Source organism: Lagenorhynchus albirostris, chromosome 3 (genome assembly GCF_949774975.1).
Source record: "Lagenorhynchus albirostris chromosome 3, mLagAlb1.1, whole genome shotgun sequence".
In the NCBI taxonomy this organism is placed as follows: Eukaryota; Metazoa; Chordata; class Mammalia; order Artiodactyla; family Delphinidae; genus Lagenorhynchus; species Lagenorhynchus albirostris.
In genome coordinates this window covers 126,413,723-126,434,184 of record NC_083097.1, presented here as the reverse complement: position 1 = coordinate 126,434,184, position 20,462 = coordinate 126,413,723, and the positions used below count along the sequence as shown (strand labels likewise).

At 54.0% G+C, this 20,462-nt stretch overlaps 1 protein-coding gene across 3 annotated transcripts in view; it reads right to left on the bottom strand.

Annotated features, from left to right (window-relative positions):
- SYNPO (synaptopodin) overlaps positions 1-18,800 on the bottom strand; it is a 36,958-nt gene extending 18,158 nt beyond the window's left edge. The window contains exon 1 of one of the 3 annotated variants that reach the window (XM_060144014.1): positions 18,181-18,800. In XM_060144014.1, coding sequence (XP_059999997.1) covers positions 18,181-18,577 — 397 coding nt within the window. In that variant the 5' untranslated portion in view covers positions 18,578-18,800. Of the gene's footprint in view, positions 1-11,654; positions 11,888-12,471; positions 12,553-18,180 lie in introns of those variants that run through there. The other 2 variants (XM_060144018.1, XM_060144016.1) reach the window with 2 other exon arrangements.
- Between the last annotated feature and the right edge of the window lie 1,662 nt (positions 18,801-20,462).

Below are 20,462 nucleotides of genomic sequence, written 5' to 3'. Positions count from 1 at the left end.
GGAAGGAGGGAGGTAGCAACAAGACTTTGGGTGAAGAGGGAGATGAAACCTCAAATGGCAGTGTTAGATCCAAGAGGCAGAATATTCCATCGAGTGCCAGGAGAATACAGAGCTTTAGAGATAGATGAACGAGGATGAAGAAATCTGGGAAGTCTTCCTGGAGGAGGTGGCATATGCCCTAGGTCTTGAAAGATGGAGATGTGGAAGTATTTCAAGCAATGGGACAGGCCAGTGGAGGCTGGAAGGCTCAAGGTGGTCCCCACCCCATCCTCTACGCCCCTCCACTCACACCTCCAGTCAAGACAGCTGGAGAGGAAGGCACCTCTGACAGAGGAACACGTCCACCACTGGGCTTGCCCAGAGGCTAAGGGTGACTGGGGTGGTCCAGGTAGAGTTCCAAGGGAGCTATGTACATGGGAATGCACATGCCTAGAGCTCAGAAGCACCGTGGTATCTGCCCTGGGCCTCCGGGTGGGTTACATAACCGCCCCACCGGGGCCACAGATTCAGCCAGGACCCTCCTCCGCCTCCACCTCCCCAGCCATCTGTCTCTGCTGCTTCCCTCTCATAGAAGAGGCCGCTGCACTGCCCAAAGCAAGGCCAGCGCCCTGTGGTAAATTCCCCACATTCCTTCCTCACAGAAAAATAAATAACGGGGAGAAAAAAATGCTGGAGGAATGATAATGACGGCCCCAGCACGCTGCAGTCCCAGCTCGCCTCCCCACCCTGTAGAGCAGAGCCCCATCCTGGGCTGGGGCGGGGATGGGGACGCTGCTGCTTCTCCCTGAGGCATCCTCACTGCCAGGCCCCGGGATAGACGAGCTGCCTGCAGCCCCTCACCGCTCCCCCAGGCCTCTCAACCCTCTTTTGTTCTCAGGGTCACTCATATCTGCTGAAGAAGGTGCTGGGAAAGGTGCTGAGAATCTTTCGGTTGTGGCAGGTGACCTCCGAGGGCAAACTCGCCAGAGGCTGGGCGCCCTTCACTTTTACTACTCAGGTTGTTGTTTACTGAGCGCCTCTTATGTTCCAGGCATTACATTATGTTTTGATTTATCTTTGCAAGCTGTGAACTGGAAGTACTGTCATACCCATTTTACAGATGAGGAAACTGAGGCTCAGAAAGGTTTTATGATTCGCAAAAGTAGTTTGGCCAGTGAGTGGTCTACCCTCTCCACTCCTGCCTCTTACTCCCATATCTATTCAGCCTGTCTGTCCTCCCCCAGACAGCCCTCCTTTACCAAATCCAACCAGAGGTGCAGCCTGTTCCCTTCCCACGTCCTGCTCAACAAAGCATCCTGTGCAGGCTACCTTTAGTAAGTCACCTCACCTCTGAGTCTCAACTTCCTCATCAGTAAACCAGGGATGATTATAGCTGCTTTGCAGAGTCACTGCTGAGCAAATGAGATGCACAAATTATTTCTATAGCATAAAGCATTGTGCACACCTGAGGGGGATTTAACTTCAGCCTTTTGCACAAACCTACCTTTGTATAACTGTACCAGGCTAGGGCGCTGTCTGTCTCCCTCCCTTCTCCAGCCCTCCCTGGAGCTGGTCTCCCTCTTCTGCTCATAGTCAGGCACAGCCCAACCTTCCCCTCCCCCTCCAGCATCCTCTCAGCAAGGGAACCCCAGTGTCAACCTCTAGCTAACTGTGCTGTAGCAGGAGAGAACCAGGTTTGAATACCAGGTCTGCCTCTTACTGGATGTGAGCACCCAGGCCCCCTTGGATGGCCCCAGACCCAGACTCCTGGGAGGGAAGGTATGGCCAAGGCTCCCACCACTCAGTACGCAGTCCTGCAGCCAGGAGGGTGCTGTGGTCCTGAGCGGGCAGGAAGCTACCGACCCTGCCATCCCCTCATGCCATTCGCCGGTTACCAGGCATGTGTGGCTCCCCTCCAGCTGGAGGAGTCTCCAGCCAGAGGGAGGCTGAACCGTCCCCTTGTCCCTCAAACTGCAAAAGGAAAGCAGGCTGGAGGTCAGGGGATTTGGTTCCAGTCTGTTCTGTCACAATATGGGTGAGGTGCTGGACTAGTTCCTGACCCTCTTTGGGTTTCAGTTTGTCCATGTGTTTGTTTCAGAGAAGGGATTGGCCTCGACCAGTGATTCCTAGAGTGTGGTACCCCCACACCTCTAGTGGGAGCAAAAGGATTTAAGTGGTACCCTGATACTTAATAACATCTTACTAGTTATGTAAATTTCACGTGTATTAGAAAAGGAGGATAATAAATCCATCAAAGGTACAGTACTGCTTAGGGAGAGGTAAAAGTGGATATTTCAGCAACAAAAGTTAGACAATTTAAAGAAAACAAGTATAGGTGGTGTATGAACTCATTCACTCAACTGATATTTATTGCACACCAACCAAGGGCCAGGCACTGTTCACAGCCATGAAGAGAAACAGATAAAGCCCTGCTTGCATTCTAGCACGGGAGCCAAAAAATAAGACTATTTCTATAATCTTATTATATTATATATCTATAATCTTATTCTATTCTATAATAAATTCTGTAGAGAAAAATAAAGCAGGGGTGGGAGATATACAGACTGCACAGGGTGGGGAGTGGTGTGCAAAGGTGAATAAGGTAATCAAAGGAGGCATCACTGAGAAGTCCCATCGGAGTGAAGAAGGTGAGGGAGTGAGGCTTGTGCATTTCTAGGGGAGGAAAGACCAGGCAGAGGGAACAGCTAGTGCTAAGGTCCCTAGGCAGGCTCGCACCTGGCAGGTTGAGGATGGTGCACGTGATGTGGAGGTGGGACATGAATAAGGAAACCAGCTTCTCTAGTGGTCTTTCTAGTGGCCTGCAGGGTCTCAGGGATCCCCCTGCATTGCAACCATTTGTGCCTGTGCGCACACGCACACACACACCCCCTGCAACAAGCACATTCTGGACAGCTCCCTCATGCTGGTGAGAGCCTAGCCAGCAATAGTATATCTTCCTCTGCACACACACCCACACACAAAGGTGCTCTTTGCGTGTGCACCCGTAGAGGGGGAAGAACCTACACACCCGTGTGTGCACGCATAGCCCCCGTCGGTATGCATGTGGAGACACACAGGTACTCAGGTGGCACACTGACGCAGATGCACGTGCAGCGGGTACACACCTTATGAGCGGACATATGTGTCTCCCTCCTGCCAGCCTGCCCTGTCTCTGAGTTACCAGACCACCCTTGCCTGGAGGGCAAGTGCCCCGATGGCGTGGTTTCAAATTCACTTCTCCGTATCTCTGCACCTCAGTCATGGTTTCCCATTTCCAGGGCTACATTAAAATCGGCCACCTGCTGCTCAGATGTCCCAAGGGAGCACGTTGCTGTGGAGCATGTCCCCTTTTCTACCCCTACTGCAGTTAAATAGAAAAGCCATGGAAAATGCCTAGCCCAGCACTGTAAACAGGATCAGCCGCTACTGGCATCATCGCTCATCACAGTCATCCGCATCCCTGGCTTCATGCCTTTAGGGAGCTCAGGGGGCAGCTGATGAGTAGAAGGAAAAGGCCAGACTGCGAGCTTCAGGCCCGGGTTTTAGTTGCAACCTGGTCTCCAACACATCGCGAGGCCTCAGGCGAGTCCTGTCCCCTCTCTGGCCCAGATCGGAAACCTGTGGGTGCGGCAGAATTTCTCAGGGAGTGTGTCCAACATGCCGATTCCTGGGCTCCGCCCCAGACCCAGGACCACAGAATATGCACGTTAACAGTCTCCCTGAGGGGTTCTGAAGCACAGCTAGGTTGGGGACCCAGTGGGCTTTAGAGCTCATGATTTTATAAATGTGTTTATAATTAAATGAACATAGAGGGAAATGCTTGGAACATAGGCTGGCAGATAGACCCACGTCAACAAAAAATAAGTTTGAGAAAATATATTTACATAAGAAATTCTATGTAGTGATCATACGCCATCCTTGAACATGCACACACGTTTATAGTTTTCCTGGCAGCTTCACATCCATCAGAGAAAGAAGTAGAGCAGGGATTGTGATGCTATTTTAAAGACTAGAAAACTGAGGCAGAGAAAGGTCAAGGGGCCTGGCCAGAATCTCACAGAACACAGGTCTTTGGCTCCCAGCCAGAGTCCTTGGGCCAGCTTCGTTAGATGCGCCACCTCGGGGCCTTGTCACGTTTTGCCTCCCAGCCCACAGTGTGCACTGTGTACACAGCAAACACAGTCCTTCCACTCCAGGTGCACTGACTTTTCCAGTCACTTGGGGTTCGCTGACAATGGGACAACCTCAGCCGGTTAATTTCCTTCCAGCTGAAATACCCTTCTCACTGGGTAGGGCAGGGGCTTCCCAAAGCCCTTATGCTCCATGCTACCATTTGATCTGGAATGGTGTTTCTGTTCCAGCCAACCTGAGTCCAGATCCCACCTGAGCAGATCACTACCTTGTCTATGCTAAGCCTCAGTTTCCTCCTCTGCGAAGGGGTCTCCTAATTCCTATCCTTCGGGGTGATTGTGAGGATAAGGTCTTTTGTGCAAAGTACCCAGCATCTCGCCTGGTACCCACGCTTCTGCAATGCTGGAGCGCCACTAACTTGCAGGCTAAAGTGTGAGCTCCTGGAAGGCAGGAACCCACAAAGCGGTCATCAGGGCACCCACACCTACCACGTGTCGTAGGCTCGGTTAATATGCACCCGAATGGGTGAGAAATGAGATATCGTCTCGAACTTCTTCCTGATCCCAGCTCATCATTGTCTTTCATGACCCATTTCCCAGCGTGGGGGCTGGATGCACAGAGCAGAGATGCTCGGGGCCAGAGGGATGGGTCACGGGTCCTGGGAAGACACTGATGAAGGCCGCTGGGGAGGGCCGTGTTCTGGGAGACCTGAGTGCAATCCTGTTGACTCAGAGGCATAAATAATGCACTAGCACATTCTCTGCTCACCATCCTGTCATGCTAAGAATAGCACCAGCTACCCTTTCAGGGATTTCTCAGGGAAGAGAGAGGAGGACACCAAGATGGGGACAAGCAGGAAAAGGCATCGCTAGACTGTGGCCCATCAGGCGCCCTTTCTTCAGGCCCACCTTTCCAAACCCATCAAACTGATGACCCTGGAGGTCTGAGCTGAAAGGGCTCCTGGGGGCACCTGGTCAGGAGAGGCCTGAGGAGACGGGGCACCACCCACCCTTGCCCACTGGGGCTGTTTCTTTTCCTCCTCCCTTCTGATGCCCATCCCAATAAAGCCCGTGCCCCTAGCCCATACCCCGCGATCCCCACCCCCAGTCATGTGATGAACAGAGTGGGCGGTTCCCCTCTTAATGTGTTTTCATCTGTAAGACTTTGGAGAGAGAAGAAGATTCTATAGCTTTTGATTAAAAAAAATTTTTTAAGTTGAAAAATGACTGACTTAGCGCTTCTCATACTTTAATGTACATAGTAGTTACTCAGGGTTGTTGTTAAATTGCAGATTCTGATTCAGGAGGTCTGGGGTGCGGCCTCAGAGTCTGCATTTCTAAGAAGCTTCTGGGTGACGCTGACATTGCATACATGATTGCCATACCATGAGTACAGAAAAACTAGAGTATTTCCCTATAAACTAGATGGAGAAACCGAGGCCCAGAAAGGAAAAGGGATGTGCCCGAAAGCATACAGCAGAGCTAGGCTCAGAACACAGGCCTCCTGAATCCTCCTGGGGCTTGGTCCTAGAGGGGCTCTGGGGTTGAATGGAGGTGGCTGGAGTGGGACAGGGGACAGACAGCAGTTTCAGGCAGCAGGAGTCGGTCCGGGGGGCGGGCCTTCATTCAGCCAAAAGCTGAACCTCCTGGGGTCCACAGGCTCCCACAAGCCATAAGAGGAAATAAGAATCCACCGGAACAGAGGCGCTCAGCTGAAGTGACTGCAGCCCCTTGCTCAAAATCATGCCCTCATCAGTTTGCATTTGAGGCCCGAGGGGCTGGTACCCTCCTGGAAGGCAGGATGAAACAGGGGGCTATTAAAATGCAAACAAGATCCAGACAGAGGAAGATGAGGTCTGAGCACTCTGCATTCAGTCATACTGAGAAGTGGCTGGGGGAGTGCGCGGGGGGGCCCACTGCACTATCAGGATGGGCATCGGAAGGAAAGCAGAAAAGAAAGGAGGCAAGATCAGCCTCTAAGACCAACACTAGGAACAGCTCCTCCTTCCTAGGCTTGGCCTCAAACCCCTTTGCAGGCTCCAGGCCCTGCATGACTAGCCCCACTGCCCCTCCATGCCAGGCTGCAGCTCCCCTCGTGGTGTTTGCCCTCCCTACACGCCAGCCACGCTGGCCTTCCTTCAAGTGCTCAGACAGGAACCAAGCACTTCGCACCTCAGGGCCTTTGCACTGGCTGCTGCTTTTGCCTAGAACCCTTTCCTCCCATACCCCTCAGTTGTCCCTTTCTGGCCATACTTCTTCTCCTTCAGGGATGTTTACAGGTCTCAGGGAGGGTGCGCCTACCCTGGGAGGTCACATTCCTCTGCCACGGCACCCTCTATCTCTCCTCCAAACTCTCATGAGATTTGTAATTCCATCGTCATTTGTTTTAGTGTCAGTCTGCCCTGCCCCATGGTAAGGAGGTCCCGCCGGGCAGGGACCTTGGTTATCATTTCTCTGCTATGTTCCTGCCCCCGTGCCTAGGCCATAGCTGGGCTCAATAAACATTTCCTGACCGAATGAGGGAATAAATGAATAAAACCAGTGCTGACATCTACCTGCATGTTTCCCAGTGACCTCGCTCACCCTGGAGAAGTTGTAAAGGACCAGGACTTGCAAGATTATGTGGGTCTAACCCTCTGCTCTGCGACGCTCCAGCTGAGTGGCCTTCACAGGTCATATCACCTCTCTGAATGGGGAGCGCTGTTTGTCGGGTCTAAATGAGAGGTAGAATCTGGGAAAGGCTCTGAAAGCTAGAAAGAGCTTTAACTGGTAGCTCTACTCATCCATGTTTGAGGCCCAGAGAGGGAAAGGGCCTCATTCAAGGCCACACAGCCAGTGTGTGGTGACGCCAGACCCCCCGTGGCACAGCTTAAAGCCAACAGGCCCACCCAGACTCAGTGAGGGCACCATCTGGCTGGAGGCGGGGCAGGGGTGGAGGAGGAGAGGAGAGGAGGTGGCTGGGAGCATCCAGCCTCAGGCCCAGAGCCAGGGTTGGGGTGGGCGGGGCCCCCAGCAGGAGCCCTGAGTGGGGCCTGGCAGCTGGGCATAGGAGAGCCAACTGGCTCAAGCTGGGTGGTGGCAGGCCTGTTCCGCATGCGCGTGACGGTCTATTTTTTAATCAGCACCCTCCCCATCCCCCAACTTCATGTGCCCTCCTAAAGGGTACATATTAGGAACCACGTCCTGGCTGAGACCAGGGGCCAGCTTGGAGATTGGTGGGAGGGTCCCCAAGTCCCACATCGTCACGAAACCCACAAGTCCTAAGCAGCCCAGAAGGCAGTACAGGAGACTCAGGGAGCCTGTGTGGGCTTGGGCCTGTCCCTGGACTCTCTGACCTCAGTTTACCCCGTCCGTACAGTGAAGAGAGTCATGCCAGACTCCATGACAGTTTATTACAGCTCAGGCTCTTGGGATCCACTCAAGCTTCACGACACTAATGACGCTCACTTGTCAGGCCCTGGCAGAGCCTCCTTTGCCCACAGCATTCCCAGGGCACACATGATCCTCCCTGATCTACTCCCAGGGGATGAGGGGAGAAGATAAGAGGCTGAGCTGGCTCAAGGGTCAACCTCAGAACCCCAGGCCCCAGACCCAGTGAGGCTCCCCCTTCCAGCACCTGAGGGGCAGAGATGATGAGGATCAAAGGGCAAAGAGGTGTGTTATTAAGCACGTGGCTTGGCCCCTCTGAGCCTCTGGCACTCCACCTAAGGCAGGAGAGAGCATGTTGTGCAGGAGTTAAGCACATGGGCTTTGAGGCCAGACTGCCTAGGTTTGAACCTGGCCAGTTACCACTGTGTGACCTTGGGAAGCTCACTTAACCTCTCTGTGCCTCAGTTTCCCATCTGTAAAATGTTGCTGATAACAGGACTTACTTCATAGAGTTGGTGACACGTAAAGTACTTAAAACACCCTGGCGCATAGTAAGTTACCATAAATGTTAACTATTTTTCAAGAACTTTGGCTTTTACCTATCGAACACTCTTTGTCTCCAAAAGATTTTATTCCAGAGGACGACATGCAAGAGTCTCATGTCAGCCCACTCTCCTGCCCCTTCCTGACCCACCCTGCTGACCACCCTTCCCGCCAGCCCAGTGGCTTTCGCGTCTGTCGAGCTCTTTCACACTCACGATCCCCTTATATCCTTCTTAGTCCATTTCATAGTAGCTCAGACCCAAAGCCTGAGCCCCAGAGGAAGCAAATGATTTGTCCAAGACCACCAGCTTGTTGGCTAAGGCTGGAGGTTCAAGTATCCATTCCTGAAGCTCGATCCAGGCCCTTTTCCACCATACTGTGCCCATCCTCCCACTATCAAACCTGTTCCTGGCTAAACGTCAAAAAGTAACATATACTGAGATATGAGTCTTCAGCGAGTGTCCCTCTTCTCCAGGGCTTGCTATTTTAACAGAGATCAAAACATTATAATACTATTTAATAGGTAATAGTTATTTTTATCATCTCATTTAATTTTCAGAACAACAGTACAAGGTAGGGTCTGTGATTGTTTCTATTTTATAGATGAGGAAACAAAAGCCTAGAGAGGTTATGTAACACACTCAAGATCTCCCAGCAAGCTGGGGAGAGAATCCAGGGGTCCAACCACAGGATCTGTGTATTAGACACGCAGGAAACAGCTAGCACAGGAGTAGACCGAATTTTGCGTCACCTGCAGCAGCCCTGGGAGGCTGGACAGAGAAGGGTAGGGTAGGGTAGGGTCAACACAGCACTATACTATACTGCCTCACTGAGTGGAAAAGATGAAGCTAGGATGATGGAATTTCAGGCAGCGGCCAGTTGGTAAAGATTTCATTTCGGAGAGAGAGGGCTTTTGTGAGCCTCTGGAATTACAGGGCCTGGAGGCTGTCCCCACATTGACTTCTCCTCTGGCCACACTGGGTAGCAATTGAGCCACAGTGTCCAGGGACAGTTCACAAAGGACTCTGAACACACACACACACACACACACACACACACACACACACACACGCGCGCCTGGTAGAGCCCAGCTGCCCCTGTGACACACACACACACACACACACACACACGCCTGGTAGAGCCCAGCTGCCCCTGTGACACACACACACACACACACACACACACACCTGGTAGAGCCCAGCTGCCCCTGTGACACACACACACACACACACACACACACACACACACACACACACACACACACACACACACACACACACACGCCTGGTAGAGCCCAGCTGCCCCTGTGACCCGATCACAGGCCTGGGTTCCTTTGGGTGGACAGCCTGAAGCCCTGAGGAATGAAGGCATTTTCATAACCTACAGCCAATGCCCACTCCACTCCCTTCCCCCAGCTCTTAGTTTAGACCTTTCACCAGCCTCTGAAACACCCTTTCTCCCAACCAAATCCCTCCCATTCTTCTAGACCCAAGTTCTGGACATGCCAACTCCACAAAGGCAGCCATGACCACACCTTCAAATAACATTCAGGGTGTTGATCCAACGCCACCTCCAGAGAGAGGCCTTCCCTAACCACCAAGACAAAGAACCCCTCTAAGTGCTCTTCATCTTAGCAATGTGGCTTTTTGTTTGTTTTTCAGGCTACTTTTATCTATCTGAAACTATCTTGCTGATTTCTTTGCTTCCCTTTCTCTTGTCTATTTCCCCAATTAAAGAGCAATCTTGAGGGCAGGGACCAGTCTATCTTGTTCACTATTGTAACCCCACTGCCTAAGGATCCACGCACCCCATTGCTAGACAGGGACACTGAGGTCCATAGAGGGCAAGGGATTCACCCAAGGTCATACAGCAAGCAAGTGGCAGAGGTCGGTCTAGCACCTGCAACTCTGCACTACGGCCCAGAGCACTTGGCCTGTCCCCATCCCCACCCCAGTTGACCCTCTGTTGGCCTATCTTGTCCCTGCCTTCACACTACAGTGGGGCCAGAGCCTGCCAGTCCTTGACAACAGCGTCCCTCCACTGCCCCAGGGGCCTTTGGTGCCCCATTCTGGGCAGCCCAGCCTGCTTCCCCCTCTGTCCCTCCCTTCCTGGCATCAGCATCTCCGATGAGCTCATGTCTGGAGGCCTGGGAGCTGCCCTGAAGGAAAAGGTGCCTCCCAGGCCGGGCCCCTAGGTCTGGAGGTGTGTTCAGCCTTGTGGGATAGCAGCCCTGGCGGGTGGAGAAAGTGTGATGACCCGTGCCCATCCCAGCACCCAGGGCTGTGCAGTGGGCTCAGGGAGACACGTGTCATCCAGGGAGATAGAGCACGACTAGGGGTAGAGAGGAGATGGAGAAAAGGTTCCTCCTGTGCTTCTCCCATCTCTCCAGGTGCTCCTCTGCCACACTGGCCCCCCTCCTGCTTGTCAAGGAGCTGCTCTGTCCCAAGGAAAGGGGGCTCTGCTGCCTTCTCCTCACAGAACCACCCTGAGCAAATCTCTTTCCCTCCCCGGCCTCAGTCTCCCCAACTCTAAAATGGGGAGATTAGATAAAGTGCTGACTGCAGAGGCTAGGGATCAGTTGGGAACCAGGCCCCGAATGCCACAGGATTTTTTTCTTTTTGCTTTATTATTATTTTTCTTACCTTAGAGGAAAGGCAACAGATAACAAGGGAGGGAAGGAGTTAAAAGGCCTTATTTTAATAATGTAAATGCTGATTCCAACCACAGTTTAATTTAGGTACTAGTCTGGGGGCGGGGAGTGGGGGGAGCCGTTTCAAGGCCTGCAAAGTGGCGATGGGGAGCCAAGGTAGCATAGCAGCAAACAGTTTGCTTTTGGGAAGTTCTCTGAATATCAAACCAGAATGATCCTAGTCCGTTCCCCTCGTTGTACAGATAGGAGAGAGAGGAAGAGGAACCAACCCAAGATCCCACAGGGAGACGGAGGCAGGTGTTCCCCCACCTCCCAAGCAAACAAAGTATTTGCACCTCCCTTGAGGTCCCATTCCACTGCCTGAGATAACACAGCAAAGCACTGGGAGGAGGACATCAGTTTGTTTGTGGTGCTGTCCCCCAACACAGGGTGGGGGCCAGGCCCGGGGGTGGTGACAGTCAGGCTGGCACCATCAAGGCTCCCAGCCCCCTACCCCAGCATACCCTGGTCCCTCTGAGCAGCATCCTATCTCATCCTAATCGTGCAACATGACAGGGCTGGGACAACCTCCGACTGCCACTACAGCCACTACCAGTGCTGCTGTCTCCAACGCAGTTAGCCCCTCAGGGGCCACCCGCCCACCCTCTCACTGGGAGCCAGAGAGGGCAGGAGGCTTGCCCCAAGATCACAGAGCAAGGTGGTTTACTCCAGTGCCACCTGCCACTCAGCGTAGGACGGGGACTGGGGCGCGTGCTGCTTCCCCACTGGCTCTTGTCCCTGTGAACAACCCAGGCATGGAACACGGGATGTCCTATCCCCATCCAGAGTTAGCCTATAACTTGGGGTGGAGTGGGGAGGAGGGAGACCTTTTCTCCCGAGTTCTCAGAAAGGTCCTGTCCGGGCTCTGGTTGGAGCCCCCTGATTCCACGGTGTAGTGGTTAGATAGGAGCCCCGCCCTTCACCTCTAGGGCCTCCGCGCTCACCTTGGCAGACTGGGCAAACTGTGAGAATGCGGTGTAGAGTCCTTAGGACAGGTCCCCCTCTCCCCCACAGGCACTCAGGAAAGGCCTCGATTTCCCCAGGTGGGGCTCGCGCCGGTGTTCCCCGCGGTCTGCGGGTTCCGCGTCCTGCGTGCCTCGCCCGCACAGCCGGACCCGGGCGCCCCGCCCGCGGTAAGGGGTGAGGGCCCGGGCCCAGCACACGCCGTTCCCGCTGCCCCACAGGCGCCCATGTTGGTCAACCCCCGGCAGAACCCAACCCGCCACTTCCCGGAGTCAAGCCGTTTCCCCCTTCCCCAGAGCGGGCCGGGGGGCGCAGATCTCCGGCTGTCGCCCGCCCGCCAGCCCGCGGCTGACCCGGCCGCGATCTGCTTGCGGGCTGGGGCTCGAGGGCTGGAGCTCCCACGCAGCCCGGCTTCGGGGCGCGCTGCTGAGCTGCCGCGGAGCTTCGAGATTTCCCCAGGTCCCCGCCTCCACCCCACCGTACAGGTGGGGAAACTGAGGCCCAGAGTGTAGCAGCGACTCAGCCAAGGTCACCCTGCGTGTGGGGACTGGAGCCCAGACGTGCCACCTCCACATGGGCGGCGCCTAGACCGGCACAGGTGGGAAGGGGCGAGGCTCGCTCGGCACCGGCACCCCTGCCCGGCCGGCGCCCCTCACTCACCTCCAGCCTCCGCGCGCGGTCCCCGAGCTCACCGGCGCCACCACCTCCGCGCACCTGGCCACGTCCGTCAGCGCGCCCCGCCCCGATCGAGACCCCCGCCGACCCCCCCCCCCCCCGCGCCTGGCGCCCCCTCCTAACCTCCGCCACAGCCCACTCCACCGCCTAGCAGGCTGCTCCGGGACCGGGAGCCGGGAGGGCTGGGCGGGCTGGCGAGCCACGCTCCTGCCGCTTGCTCCCCGGGGCCCTAGCGCCGCCCTTCCCGCCCGCCCCGCCCAGCCCTCGGAGGTGCGACTCCCTCCTCCACGGGCTAGGCCTCCCATCTCCCCTCGGGTCCCCTCTCTCTGCCTCTTTCCTCTCTCTCCCTGGCCTCACTCTTTGCTGCCTGATTGTCTGTCTCTGTTTCCTCCTCAATTTTTGTGTCTCTCGATGGGTCCCTGAATCCTTCTGCTTGCTATTTCACTCAGTTTCTTCATGTCTCTCCCAACTATTTCATGCCTCCCTCTTTTCTCTATCCTTCCCACTAACCCCATTTTAAGTCTGTCTTTGTGAGTCCCCATAACTGACACCACCTCCCATCTCCCCAGCCCATTTCCTTTCAGACCCAGATGCAGTACCCTCTTAGGCCCGTCCTCTCCCTTCTCAGCCCCAGTAACTAGAATAACTGTCTAGGACTTAGGCAGGTAGGACTGCCTAAGTAGGCCTTGGCAAATAGAGGTTGAGGAAGGTTGTCACCTCCCAGGCAGTCTGGGGCCATCCACTGTCTTAACTAGTGGGCCAGCAACAACAAGGGCAGTGACGTTCAGAGCCCCATGGCAAGGGTCATTGTGCATCAGAATCTAGTGGGGATGCTGTGAAAAGTCAAGATTTCCACAATCACGTGCCCCCTCCTAGTGGTGGAGGGGCTAGCAATGGGCTTGGAAACTGGGCTGATAAGAAGCACCTTTCACGCCCCCAACAAAGCACGTGGAAAAACGCTGTCCTGGGTTTTCACCAAAGTTTCCCTGGGTTCCAAGTACCCCACCCCTTTAACCAGGGTGGTTCCACTTTTGTGTCCTTTATATCAAGGTTCTGTGTTTAGATTTCTGCTAGAGGAAGTTAGAAATGTGCTGATGTAAGCCCACTCACCCAAGGTTCTGTGAAATGCAGAGGTGTAAGTGGCCTGGTTTTGAGACGTCCCCTGTCCCCAGTGGGTGGGCTTAGAGTGCATGGGGTCAGGTGACAGAAGGGACAAACCCTCCCTGGCTGCTGACCCTCTGCTTGGCTTCATGGCTTCAGAGAATCCCTCTGACCCGGTGGCTGCCCCAGGTGACAGTGGGGGGGTGGAGGTGGGCACTGAAGGGGTCCTGGGGATTGGCATCAGGCAGGGTATTGCCTGCTCTGCGAGTGCACGTGCTATAGCCCAGCCTGTGAGAAACCAGGAAACAAACTGTGTGGGAGAGAGAAAGAGAGAGAGAGAGGGAGGGAGGCTAGGATTACTGTGTGGGTGGGTATGAAAGTGAAAGAGATGGGGGAAAGGAAGGACAGAAAGTGGTTCGGTCTGTATGTGGGTATGTGACAGTGGGTGTGCAGAGTGGATATGCCTCTAGGAGAGAGTGTGTGCATGCAAGAGAGATTGCACAGTGTAGGTGTGTGAGCGAAAGAAAATGGAGAAAGGAACATGCTTTTAACCTGTATCTAAGGGAGGGAATATGTGTGCTTGTATGTTTTCAGGTGGGACTGCTATGTATGCAAATCTGACACATGTGTCCATGTGTGAAAGTTAAGCATGCATGGATGAGGGGGGCATCTGTGGGAGGGTGTGTGCCAATGTCTACCCCATGCATGGGTGTGTTGGTGTCTGAGAGCATGCATGTGTGTGCAGTTGTGAATATATACACATGAGCATTTGCATAAGAACATGGTGTGTAGATATCATTGTGCATACACGTGTGTTTGTAGGGAGTGTGAGCGAGTATGTGTGGGTACACGTGTGAGGTCTATGAGAACCTGTGAGCCCTGCTCCTATACCATCACCCCTATTAGAGTCACCGTGGTCGGGGGGTGGGGGGAGGGAGAGTGGGCAGCACCTTGCCTTTCTGTCTGCCCTCTCTTCCACGGGCCTGAGGAGCAGGGACCTTGTCCTTGGCCCAGGGATCAGCTCTCATCGTGGGTGCTGACTCCTCTGCCTCAGCAAGATAGACATGGCCAGGGGCAGGGCTCCTCTGACAACCCAGATCCACACCCCCATCTCCACCCCAAATGCTTGGAGCAGTATCCAGTAGAGTTGGAAAGGTCTCCACATTCTCCAGATAACCTGAACCTCCAGAACGATGGCCTGGAGAGGAGAGAAGGTGGGAATCCCAAAGCCAGGGGCAGAGGAGGGGCTGGATTGGCAGTGGGTCCCAGGTCTCCCTGAGTGTCTCCAAGGAGGAAGGGGTATGGCTTGTCCACCATCCCTCAGAGTCTGAACAACCTTTCCCCAGCCCCAGGTGGGTGGAAGAACACAGCCTGCTGCCTTGTCTCCATGGAGACAAGGCAGCACAGAGGGTGGTTGAAAGCATGGGCCAGACCTCCCAGGGTTCACATCTCAGCTCCTCCACCCGCTGGCCTGATACTTTGACAAGTCACCTTAACTTGTTATGCCTTAGTTTCTTCATCTGTCAAACAGATAAGAAAATGATGAACTTCAGAGGGTTGTTTAGAGGATGAAAAGAAAGAACCCATGCAAAGCATTTAACACAGGGCCTGGCAGCTGAATTGAGGGGCAGAAACTCTGGGTTCCAGCTATAGCTTTGCCACCAGCTTACTGTGTGACCTTGGACAATTCACTTGCCATCTCTGGACTTAGGAATCTCCACAAGATTATCTATAGAATAATCTCAATAAGCCCTGCCAGTTACGACCAGCTGAGACTCTGTGGGAAGTACAGCGTGGGTCTCTCTTGGTGAGCTATGGACTAACCAGCGCTGATGAGGAGCCCTATGGGACACTTTCCTTCCCACGTGTCTTCTCTCAAGTTGGCAGCAGCTGATGGCAGGAAACTTGAGCTGCAGGCTGCTGCCCACCTCATCTCTTTGCATCCCCTGACCCTCCAGCCTGCCAAGGACCCCCTTCTGTTCTGCTCAGCTTGTACTCTGGCCTGAGCAAAATGTCACTGAAACCCACCCACTTCAAGTGGTGGATACCCAAGGCAGAAGATGCCGTGACCCATAGTTAAAACTGTCAGGGAGCACTCAAGAGAGGCAGGTATAATTGCGGAAGGATGGGTGTAACTGTCTGAAGATGCTTATAATCCTTTGGCAGTAACGGGAGGAAGTTTTAAAAGGACGCCCTAATCCGCTATTAACCTGGCAGCCACAGGCCCCTTCCCTCCAGATCTCCGCATAGAGAGAAGGGACTCTGGCCACTCCCTTTCTCAAGGGAGCAGAAAGGCCAGTGTAGGCTCTGACCCAAGACCACCCGGGTTTCTACTCTCTCCCAAGACCCAGCTTCCTTTCTGCCTCCACTTCTGAGAAGTCTCCCCTGCCCACTCCATCCTCCTGAGGTTACTCCTACCTCTTCTGTCCCTAGAAATGTTCAGGACAGAACTAGATAACCATCTGGCTAGTTGTTAAAGAGAGGCATGAACCAGACTGTGAGCAAGAAGAACAAGACCATAGTCTCAGCTCCAGCGCTGACTGTGACCTTGGGCAAGGGACGTAAGTCTCGGAGCCTCAGTTGCCTCACCTGTACAATGGGGAGAATAATAGCTGCCTTGAAAGATCAACAAGAATGAGATACCATGAAATGGGCCAGCTCTGTGTGAGAAGCCAACAGGAGTCGGTACTGGTAGTTTCTCCACATATGGTCTCTTCCCCTCAAGGGTGTCAGCAGACAACTCTCGCCCGTGTAGATCCAGAGCACAGTGGTAGCCAAGAGCAAAGCCCTACATTCAAAACACTGTGATTGAATCATGGCTTTGCAGCTTGCTAGCCATGAGTCTTGGACAAGTCACTTATATTCTCTGAGCCTCAGTCTTCTCTTCTGTATAATGGAGATAGTAACAGTATGTCCCTTACGGGAATTGTTATGTGATTAAATGAAGTGATCTGTGCAAAGCTGTTAGCACAGTGGACTTGGCACATGAGGGCTCAACAAATAATAGCTCTTGTATTGTTGCGCTGACGATGATCATTGTAGTTGTTATCAACATCCCTTACATGCTTATCTAGATTACCCTGCAACCTCCCGATAGCTCTATGAGGTAGATAGGGCTCCTATTTTTATTTTATTTTCACAGATGAAGAAACTGGGAAGGGATTTTTGGGGCCTTGGCTAGTTGCATCAGGTCCAGAAGCAGCACCCATGTCTCCTGACCCCCAGCCATGGTCTGTGAGAGGGAAGGGAGCAGGTCCTGAGGCTTCCAGCTCTAGGGGACCTGGATTTGTGTCGACTCTGGTGTGGAGGCCTGTCTCCAAGTTCAAGGCTGCTGGATCCCCCTGGGATCCTCCTCCTACCTACCCCAAATGCATTGAAGGCCCCTCCTTGTTCCTGCCTGGTTCCCTGTGTGACCCAAGCCTGGGGGCCACGGGGATGGGGAATGGTGCCCGTGGGGTGTGGTCAGAGCCTGGAGAGAATTATTTCGGAAAAGGGAGTGGGTGGGAGGCTGGTGAGACGCCAGGCTGGGTGTCGGCGACGCCTGCACAGATATGAAGTGCTCCTTCAGTTTCCTGACGCACAAGCCCTCCCAGGCCTGTGTCCCCCGCACGCCCTGCGCGCCCAGGATCTGCTGGCAGCGGCTCCCGCCTGAGCGAGCATGGCCCGGCTCATGTCCTCCCCACCTGGACCCACTTCAGTGTTGCCATGGACCCAGCGGTGGAGGTGATTCAGTGTGGGTTTCCCTGTCCCGCCCTGCTCTGCCGACTCTTGCCGCCTGTGGGAAATTGATCTTCCTCCCTTCCTTCCTTCCTCCTGTGCCATGCACACCGAGCTCTCCCCTACACAATGTCACTGAGTCATCACTGCAGCCCAGGTGACGTGCCTCTGTCGCCTCTAACAGATGGGAAACCAAGGCCTGGATGAGGAATGTGGGCTCGGCTCAGCCACCGACAGGCCGAGTGACCTGGAGCAGTCTCTTCCTCACTCTGGGCCTCAGTTTTCCCACCTGTAAAATTAGGAGGTTGGTTTAGATCAAAGGCTCAGTCTCTACCTCCAAAGCACCGTGAGGGCAGGGACCACATCTGTTTCGCCCCGTGCTGTATCCCCAGCACCTGCAAGTAGTTGGCGCTTAGTGTGTTCAGCAAGGTGGTCCTGCCCCGTCAGTCGCTCAGACTCTAAGGTCATTTGTTACCACGAATGATCAAAGGGCAGACAAGGGGCTTCCCTGGTGGCGCAGTGGTTGAGAGTCCACCTGCCGATGCAGGGGACACGGGTTCGTGCCCCGGTCCGGGAGGATCCCGCATGCCGCGGAGTGGCTGGGCCCGTGAGCCATGGCCGCTGAGCCTGCGCGTCCGGAGCCTGTGCTCCGCAACGGGAGAGGCCACAACAGTGAGAGGTCCGCGAACCACAAAAAAAAAAAAAAAAAAAAAGGGCAGACAAGAGCGTGTGATGGGCTTTTTTTAACCAAGCATGATAACGTGGCTTTCTCTCGCTGCCTTCTCACGTGCCCTCTTTGGCAGAGCAAAGAGTGGACTTAGATGTGGTACAGCTGGAACGACACGTATGGCACAGCCTCCCCTGTCTCCCCACGGCTGTTAATCTGGGCAGGCCCGTGGGACTCTGATGGTCTCTTGTGTACCATGGGAAAATATGGACAGGAGTGCCTGTGTTAAGCACCTGTGGGGTCCCCCATGACTCTGGCAGTCCAGGGGAAAAGGGCCATGAGCTTACCTGGTTTCTGGGCAACCCTGGGCCCAGGGCTGGGGCTGAGGCCGGCTGTCATCACCTGCTGGGCCTTCACCGTGTCCCAGTCCTGGCTGGCTCTCTTGTCATGCTGGGAACCCCCTCGTGCCTCCCTGGAGCAGATGGGTGACTGGATGCCCCGGGGTCTGGGAAGCTGTGGTGCCCCTTGGGTGGCTCTGCAGGCATTGTCCTCACTCCTTCTGGCCACTTCGTTTTCCTCCAAGTCCGTGAGCCCCGCCTCTCCCTGTAGGCCCTCCTCGCCGCCGCTCTCCTCGGCCTCCAAGGCCAGACACCTGTAGCTCCCGTCAGGAAGCCCAAATGTGCAGGGTGAGGACTTGCCTTCGCTGGGCCCCAGGGGCGGGGTTGGGAGGTGAGGGCCCAGCATGGTGCTGCCTCTCCTCAGGGACACAGAGAAGCTGGCGCCTGGGCTGAGGCCAGGACTCGAGGCTCCCGAGTAAGCCCTGGTCTCTGCTCTTCTCGGGGCCTTCTCACAGAGCTGGAATGGGGTTCAACTGCTAGACTTCCTGGACTGGGTGGGTGGTGGCCCCCCAAGCCCTCCTCCTTCACCTGTCTCTCGCCTGTGAGGCCTCCCCTTCAAGATGATCTATCTGCAGAGGGAGAAAAGAAACAGTACATGAGATGGTTCTCTGCGTGTTCCAGGCTGAGTCTCTGACTCCACTTTAGGGGAACTCTGAGAAGTGAACTGACTGGTGTTTGGGGGTACAGGCCTCACGTGTCCATAGGAAAGTCCCAAGCTTCAGTCATTCGACATCCCAAATTTTTGCCCCAATTTTTGCCATATCCTTATGCCACTTACACTTTATTTGCTTAATATCTTTCCGTAAATCAACTTTAAATAACTTACTTCTATTACTTTAGACTTAAGCAATAATTGCAGAGAAACCACAAATATGTTGTGCTAAGTCGTTTTCCCCCTTAATACACATTAAATAAATACCTAGTTATTTAAAAATATTTATCTGGGCACCTCCTAGAAAAAATTCTCTCATGTGTCACCAAAGGTACATATGCCACAAGGAATCACAGCAATGGTGGCACAGAGGGTGCAAGACTGGGGCCAGGACCCCCTGAGGAGGCTGTGCACCAAGGGATGGGGCGCAGTGATGTGCTTACATGCCCAGGCTTTGAGCTAGAATCCCACCTCTGCCACCTGTGTGGTGGGCAACAAGTCCCGTGACCTTTGTGAGCTTCAGCTTCCCCATCTGTAAAATGGGAACCGTAATATTTCCATCATAGTGTTGCAATGAGGACTAAGTGAGAAAATGCATGCAGAGGACTTAGGACAGTTTCTGAGACATAACTTAATACATGTTGACTATTCTTTCATTCCACCAAAAACTTTTGAGCTCCTGTTTACATTTTAGACACTATAAAATGTACTGGGGCTACAGTGGGACTAAAGAAGACATGGTACTCTAGCTTGTGAAGCCTTCAAATCTGGTGGGGAGAGCTGTGAATGACAACAGGGACAATAATAATAACAGTATGATTATTTAGAAATGTTAAAAATGATGGCAATCCAGGAGAGAGAGGATGGAGTCTTTCTATAGGGATGCACGGAGGGGATAGATGGGAGAGAAACTTGGGCGGAAGAATTGGCTGGGCGGGGAGGCAGATGGAGAGTGGGTGTGAAGGAAGAGGGAGGAGGCTAGGATGCAGCCCAGTTCGTCACTCTGGTGACAGTGTGATTTCGTTAATAGAGATCAGGAATAAATGGTTAGGAGCAGGTGTTCAGGGGAGCAGGGAGATGAGTTTGATTTGGGATTTCCGGGGGAGCTGAGCACGGTCAGCTCCACAGGGAGGCCTGAAGAGCAGGGGAGAGGTCCAGGTTGGAGACAAAGATTTAAAAATCATTTGTGGAGGCCCCAGGCAGAGGTGGGCAAGATTCCCCAGGATGGGCAGGTAGAGCTTAAGTCAGGGTCAGTGACCAATTGCACTCGGGAGGAAACCTTGAAGTTTATAGATATTGGTTAACAGATCTTGGATTCCACCACTGCTTAGCTGTGTGAACTCTGGAGGATCTGAACTCTCTGAATGTCACTTATCCTGTTATAAAACAGAAAGAGAAGAATCCCCCCCACCTCCTACTGGCTGCCCCATGGGCAGTGAGAATTCTGAGAATTGTGAAAGACTGGATGTTGGCGACCTCAGGGCCTGGGCTGACCTCTGCTGCTGTGGTACCTGGAGGCCATGCCTCCGCCCCCAGGCAGGGTCAGGCATCCCCCACCCCAGTAGGCTCCTATGAGGGA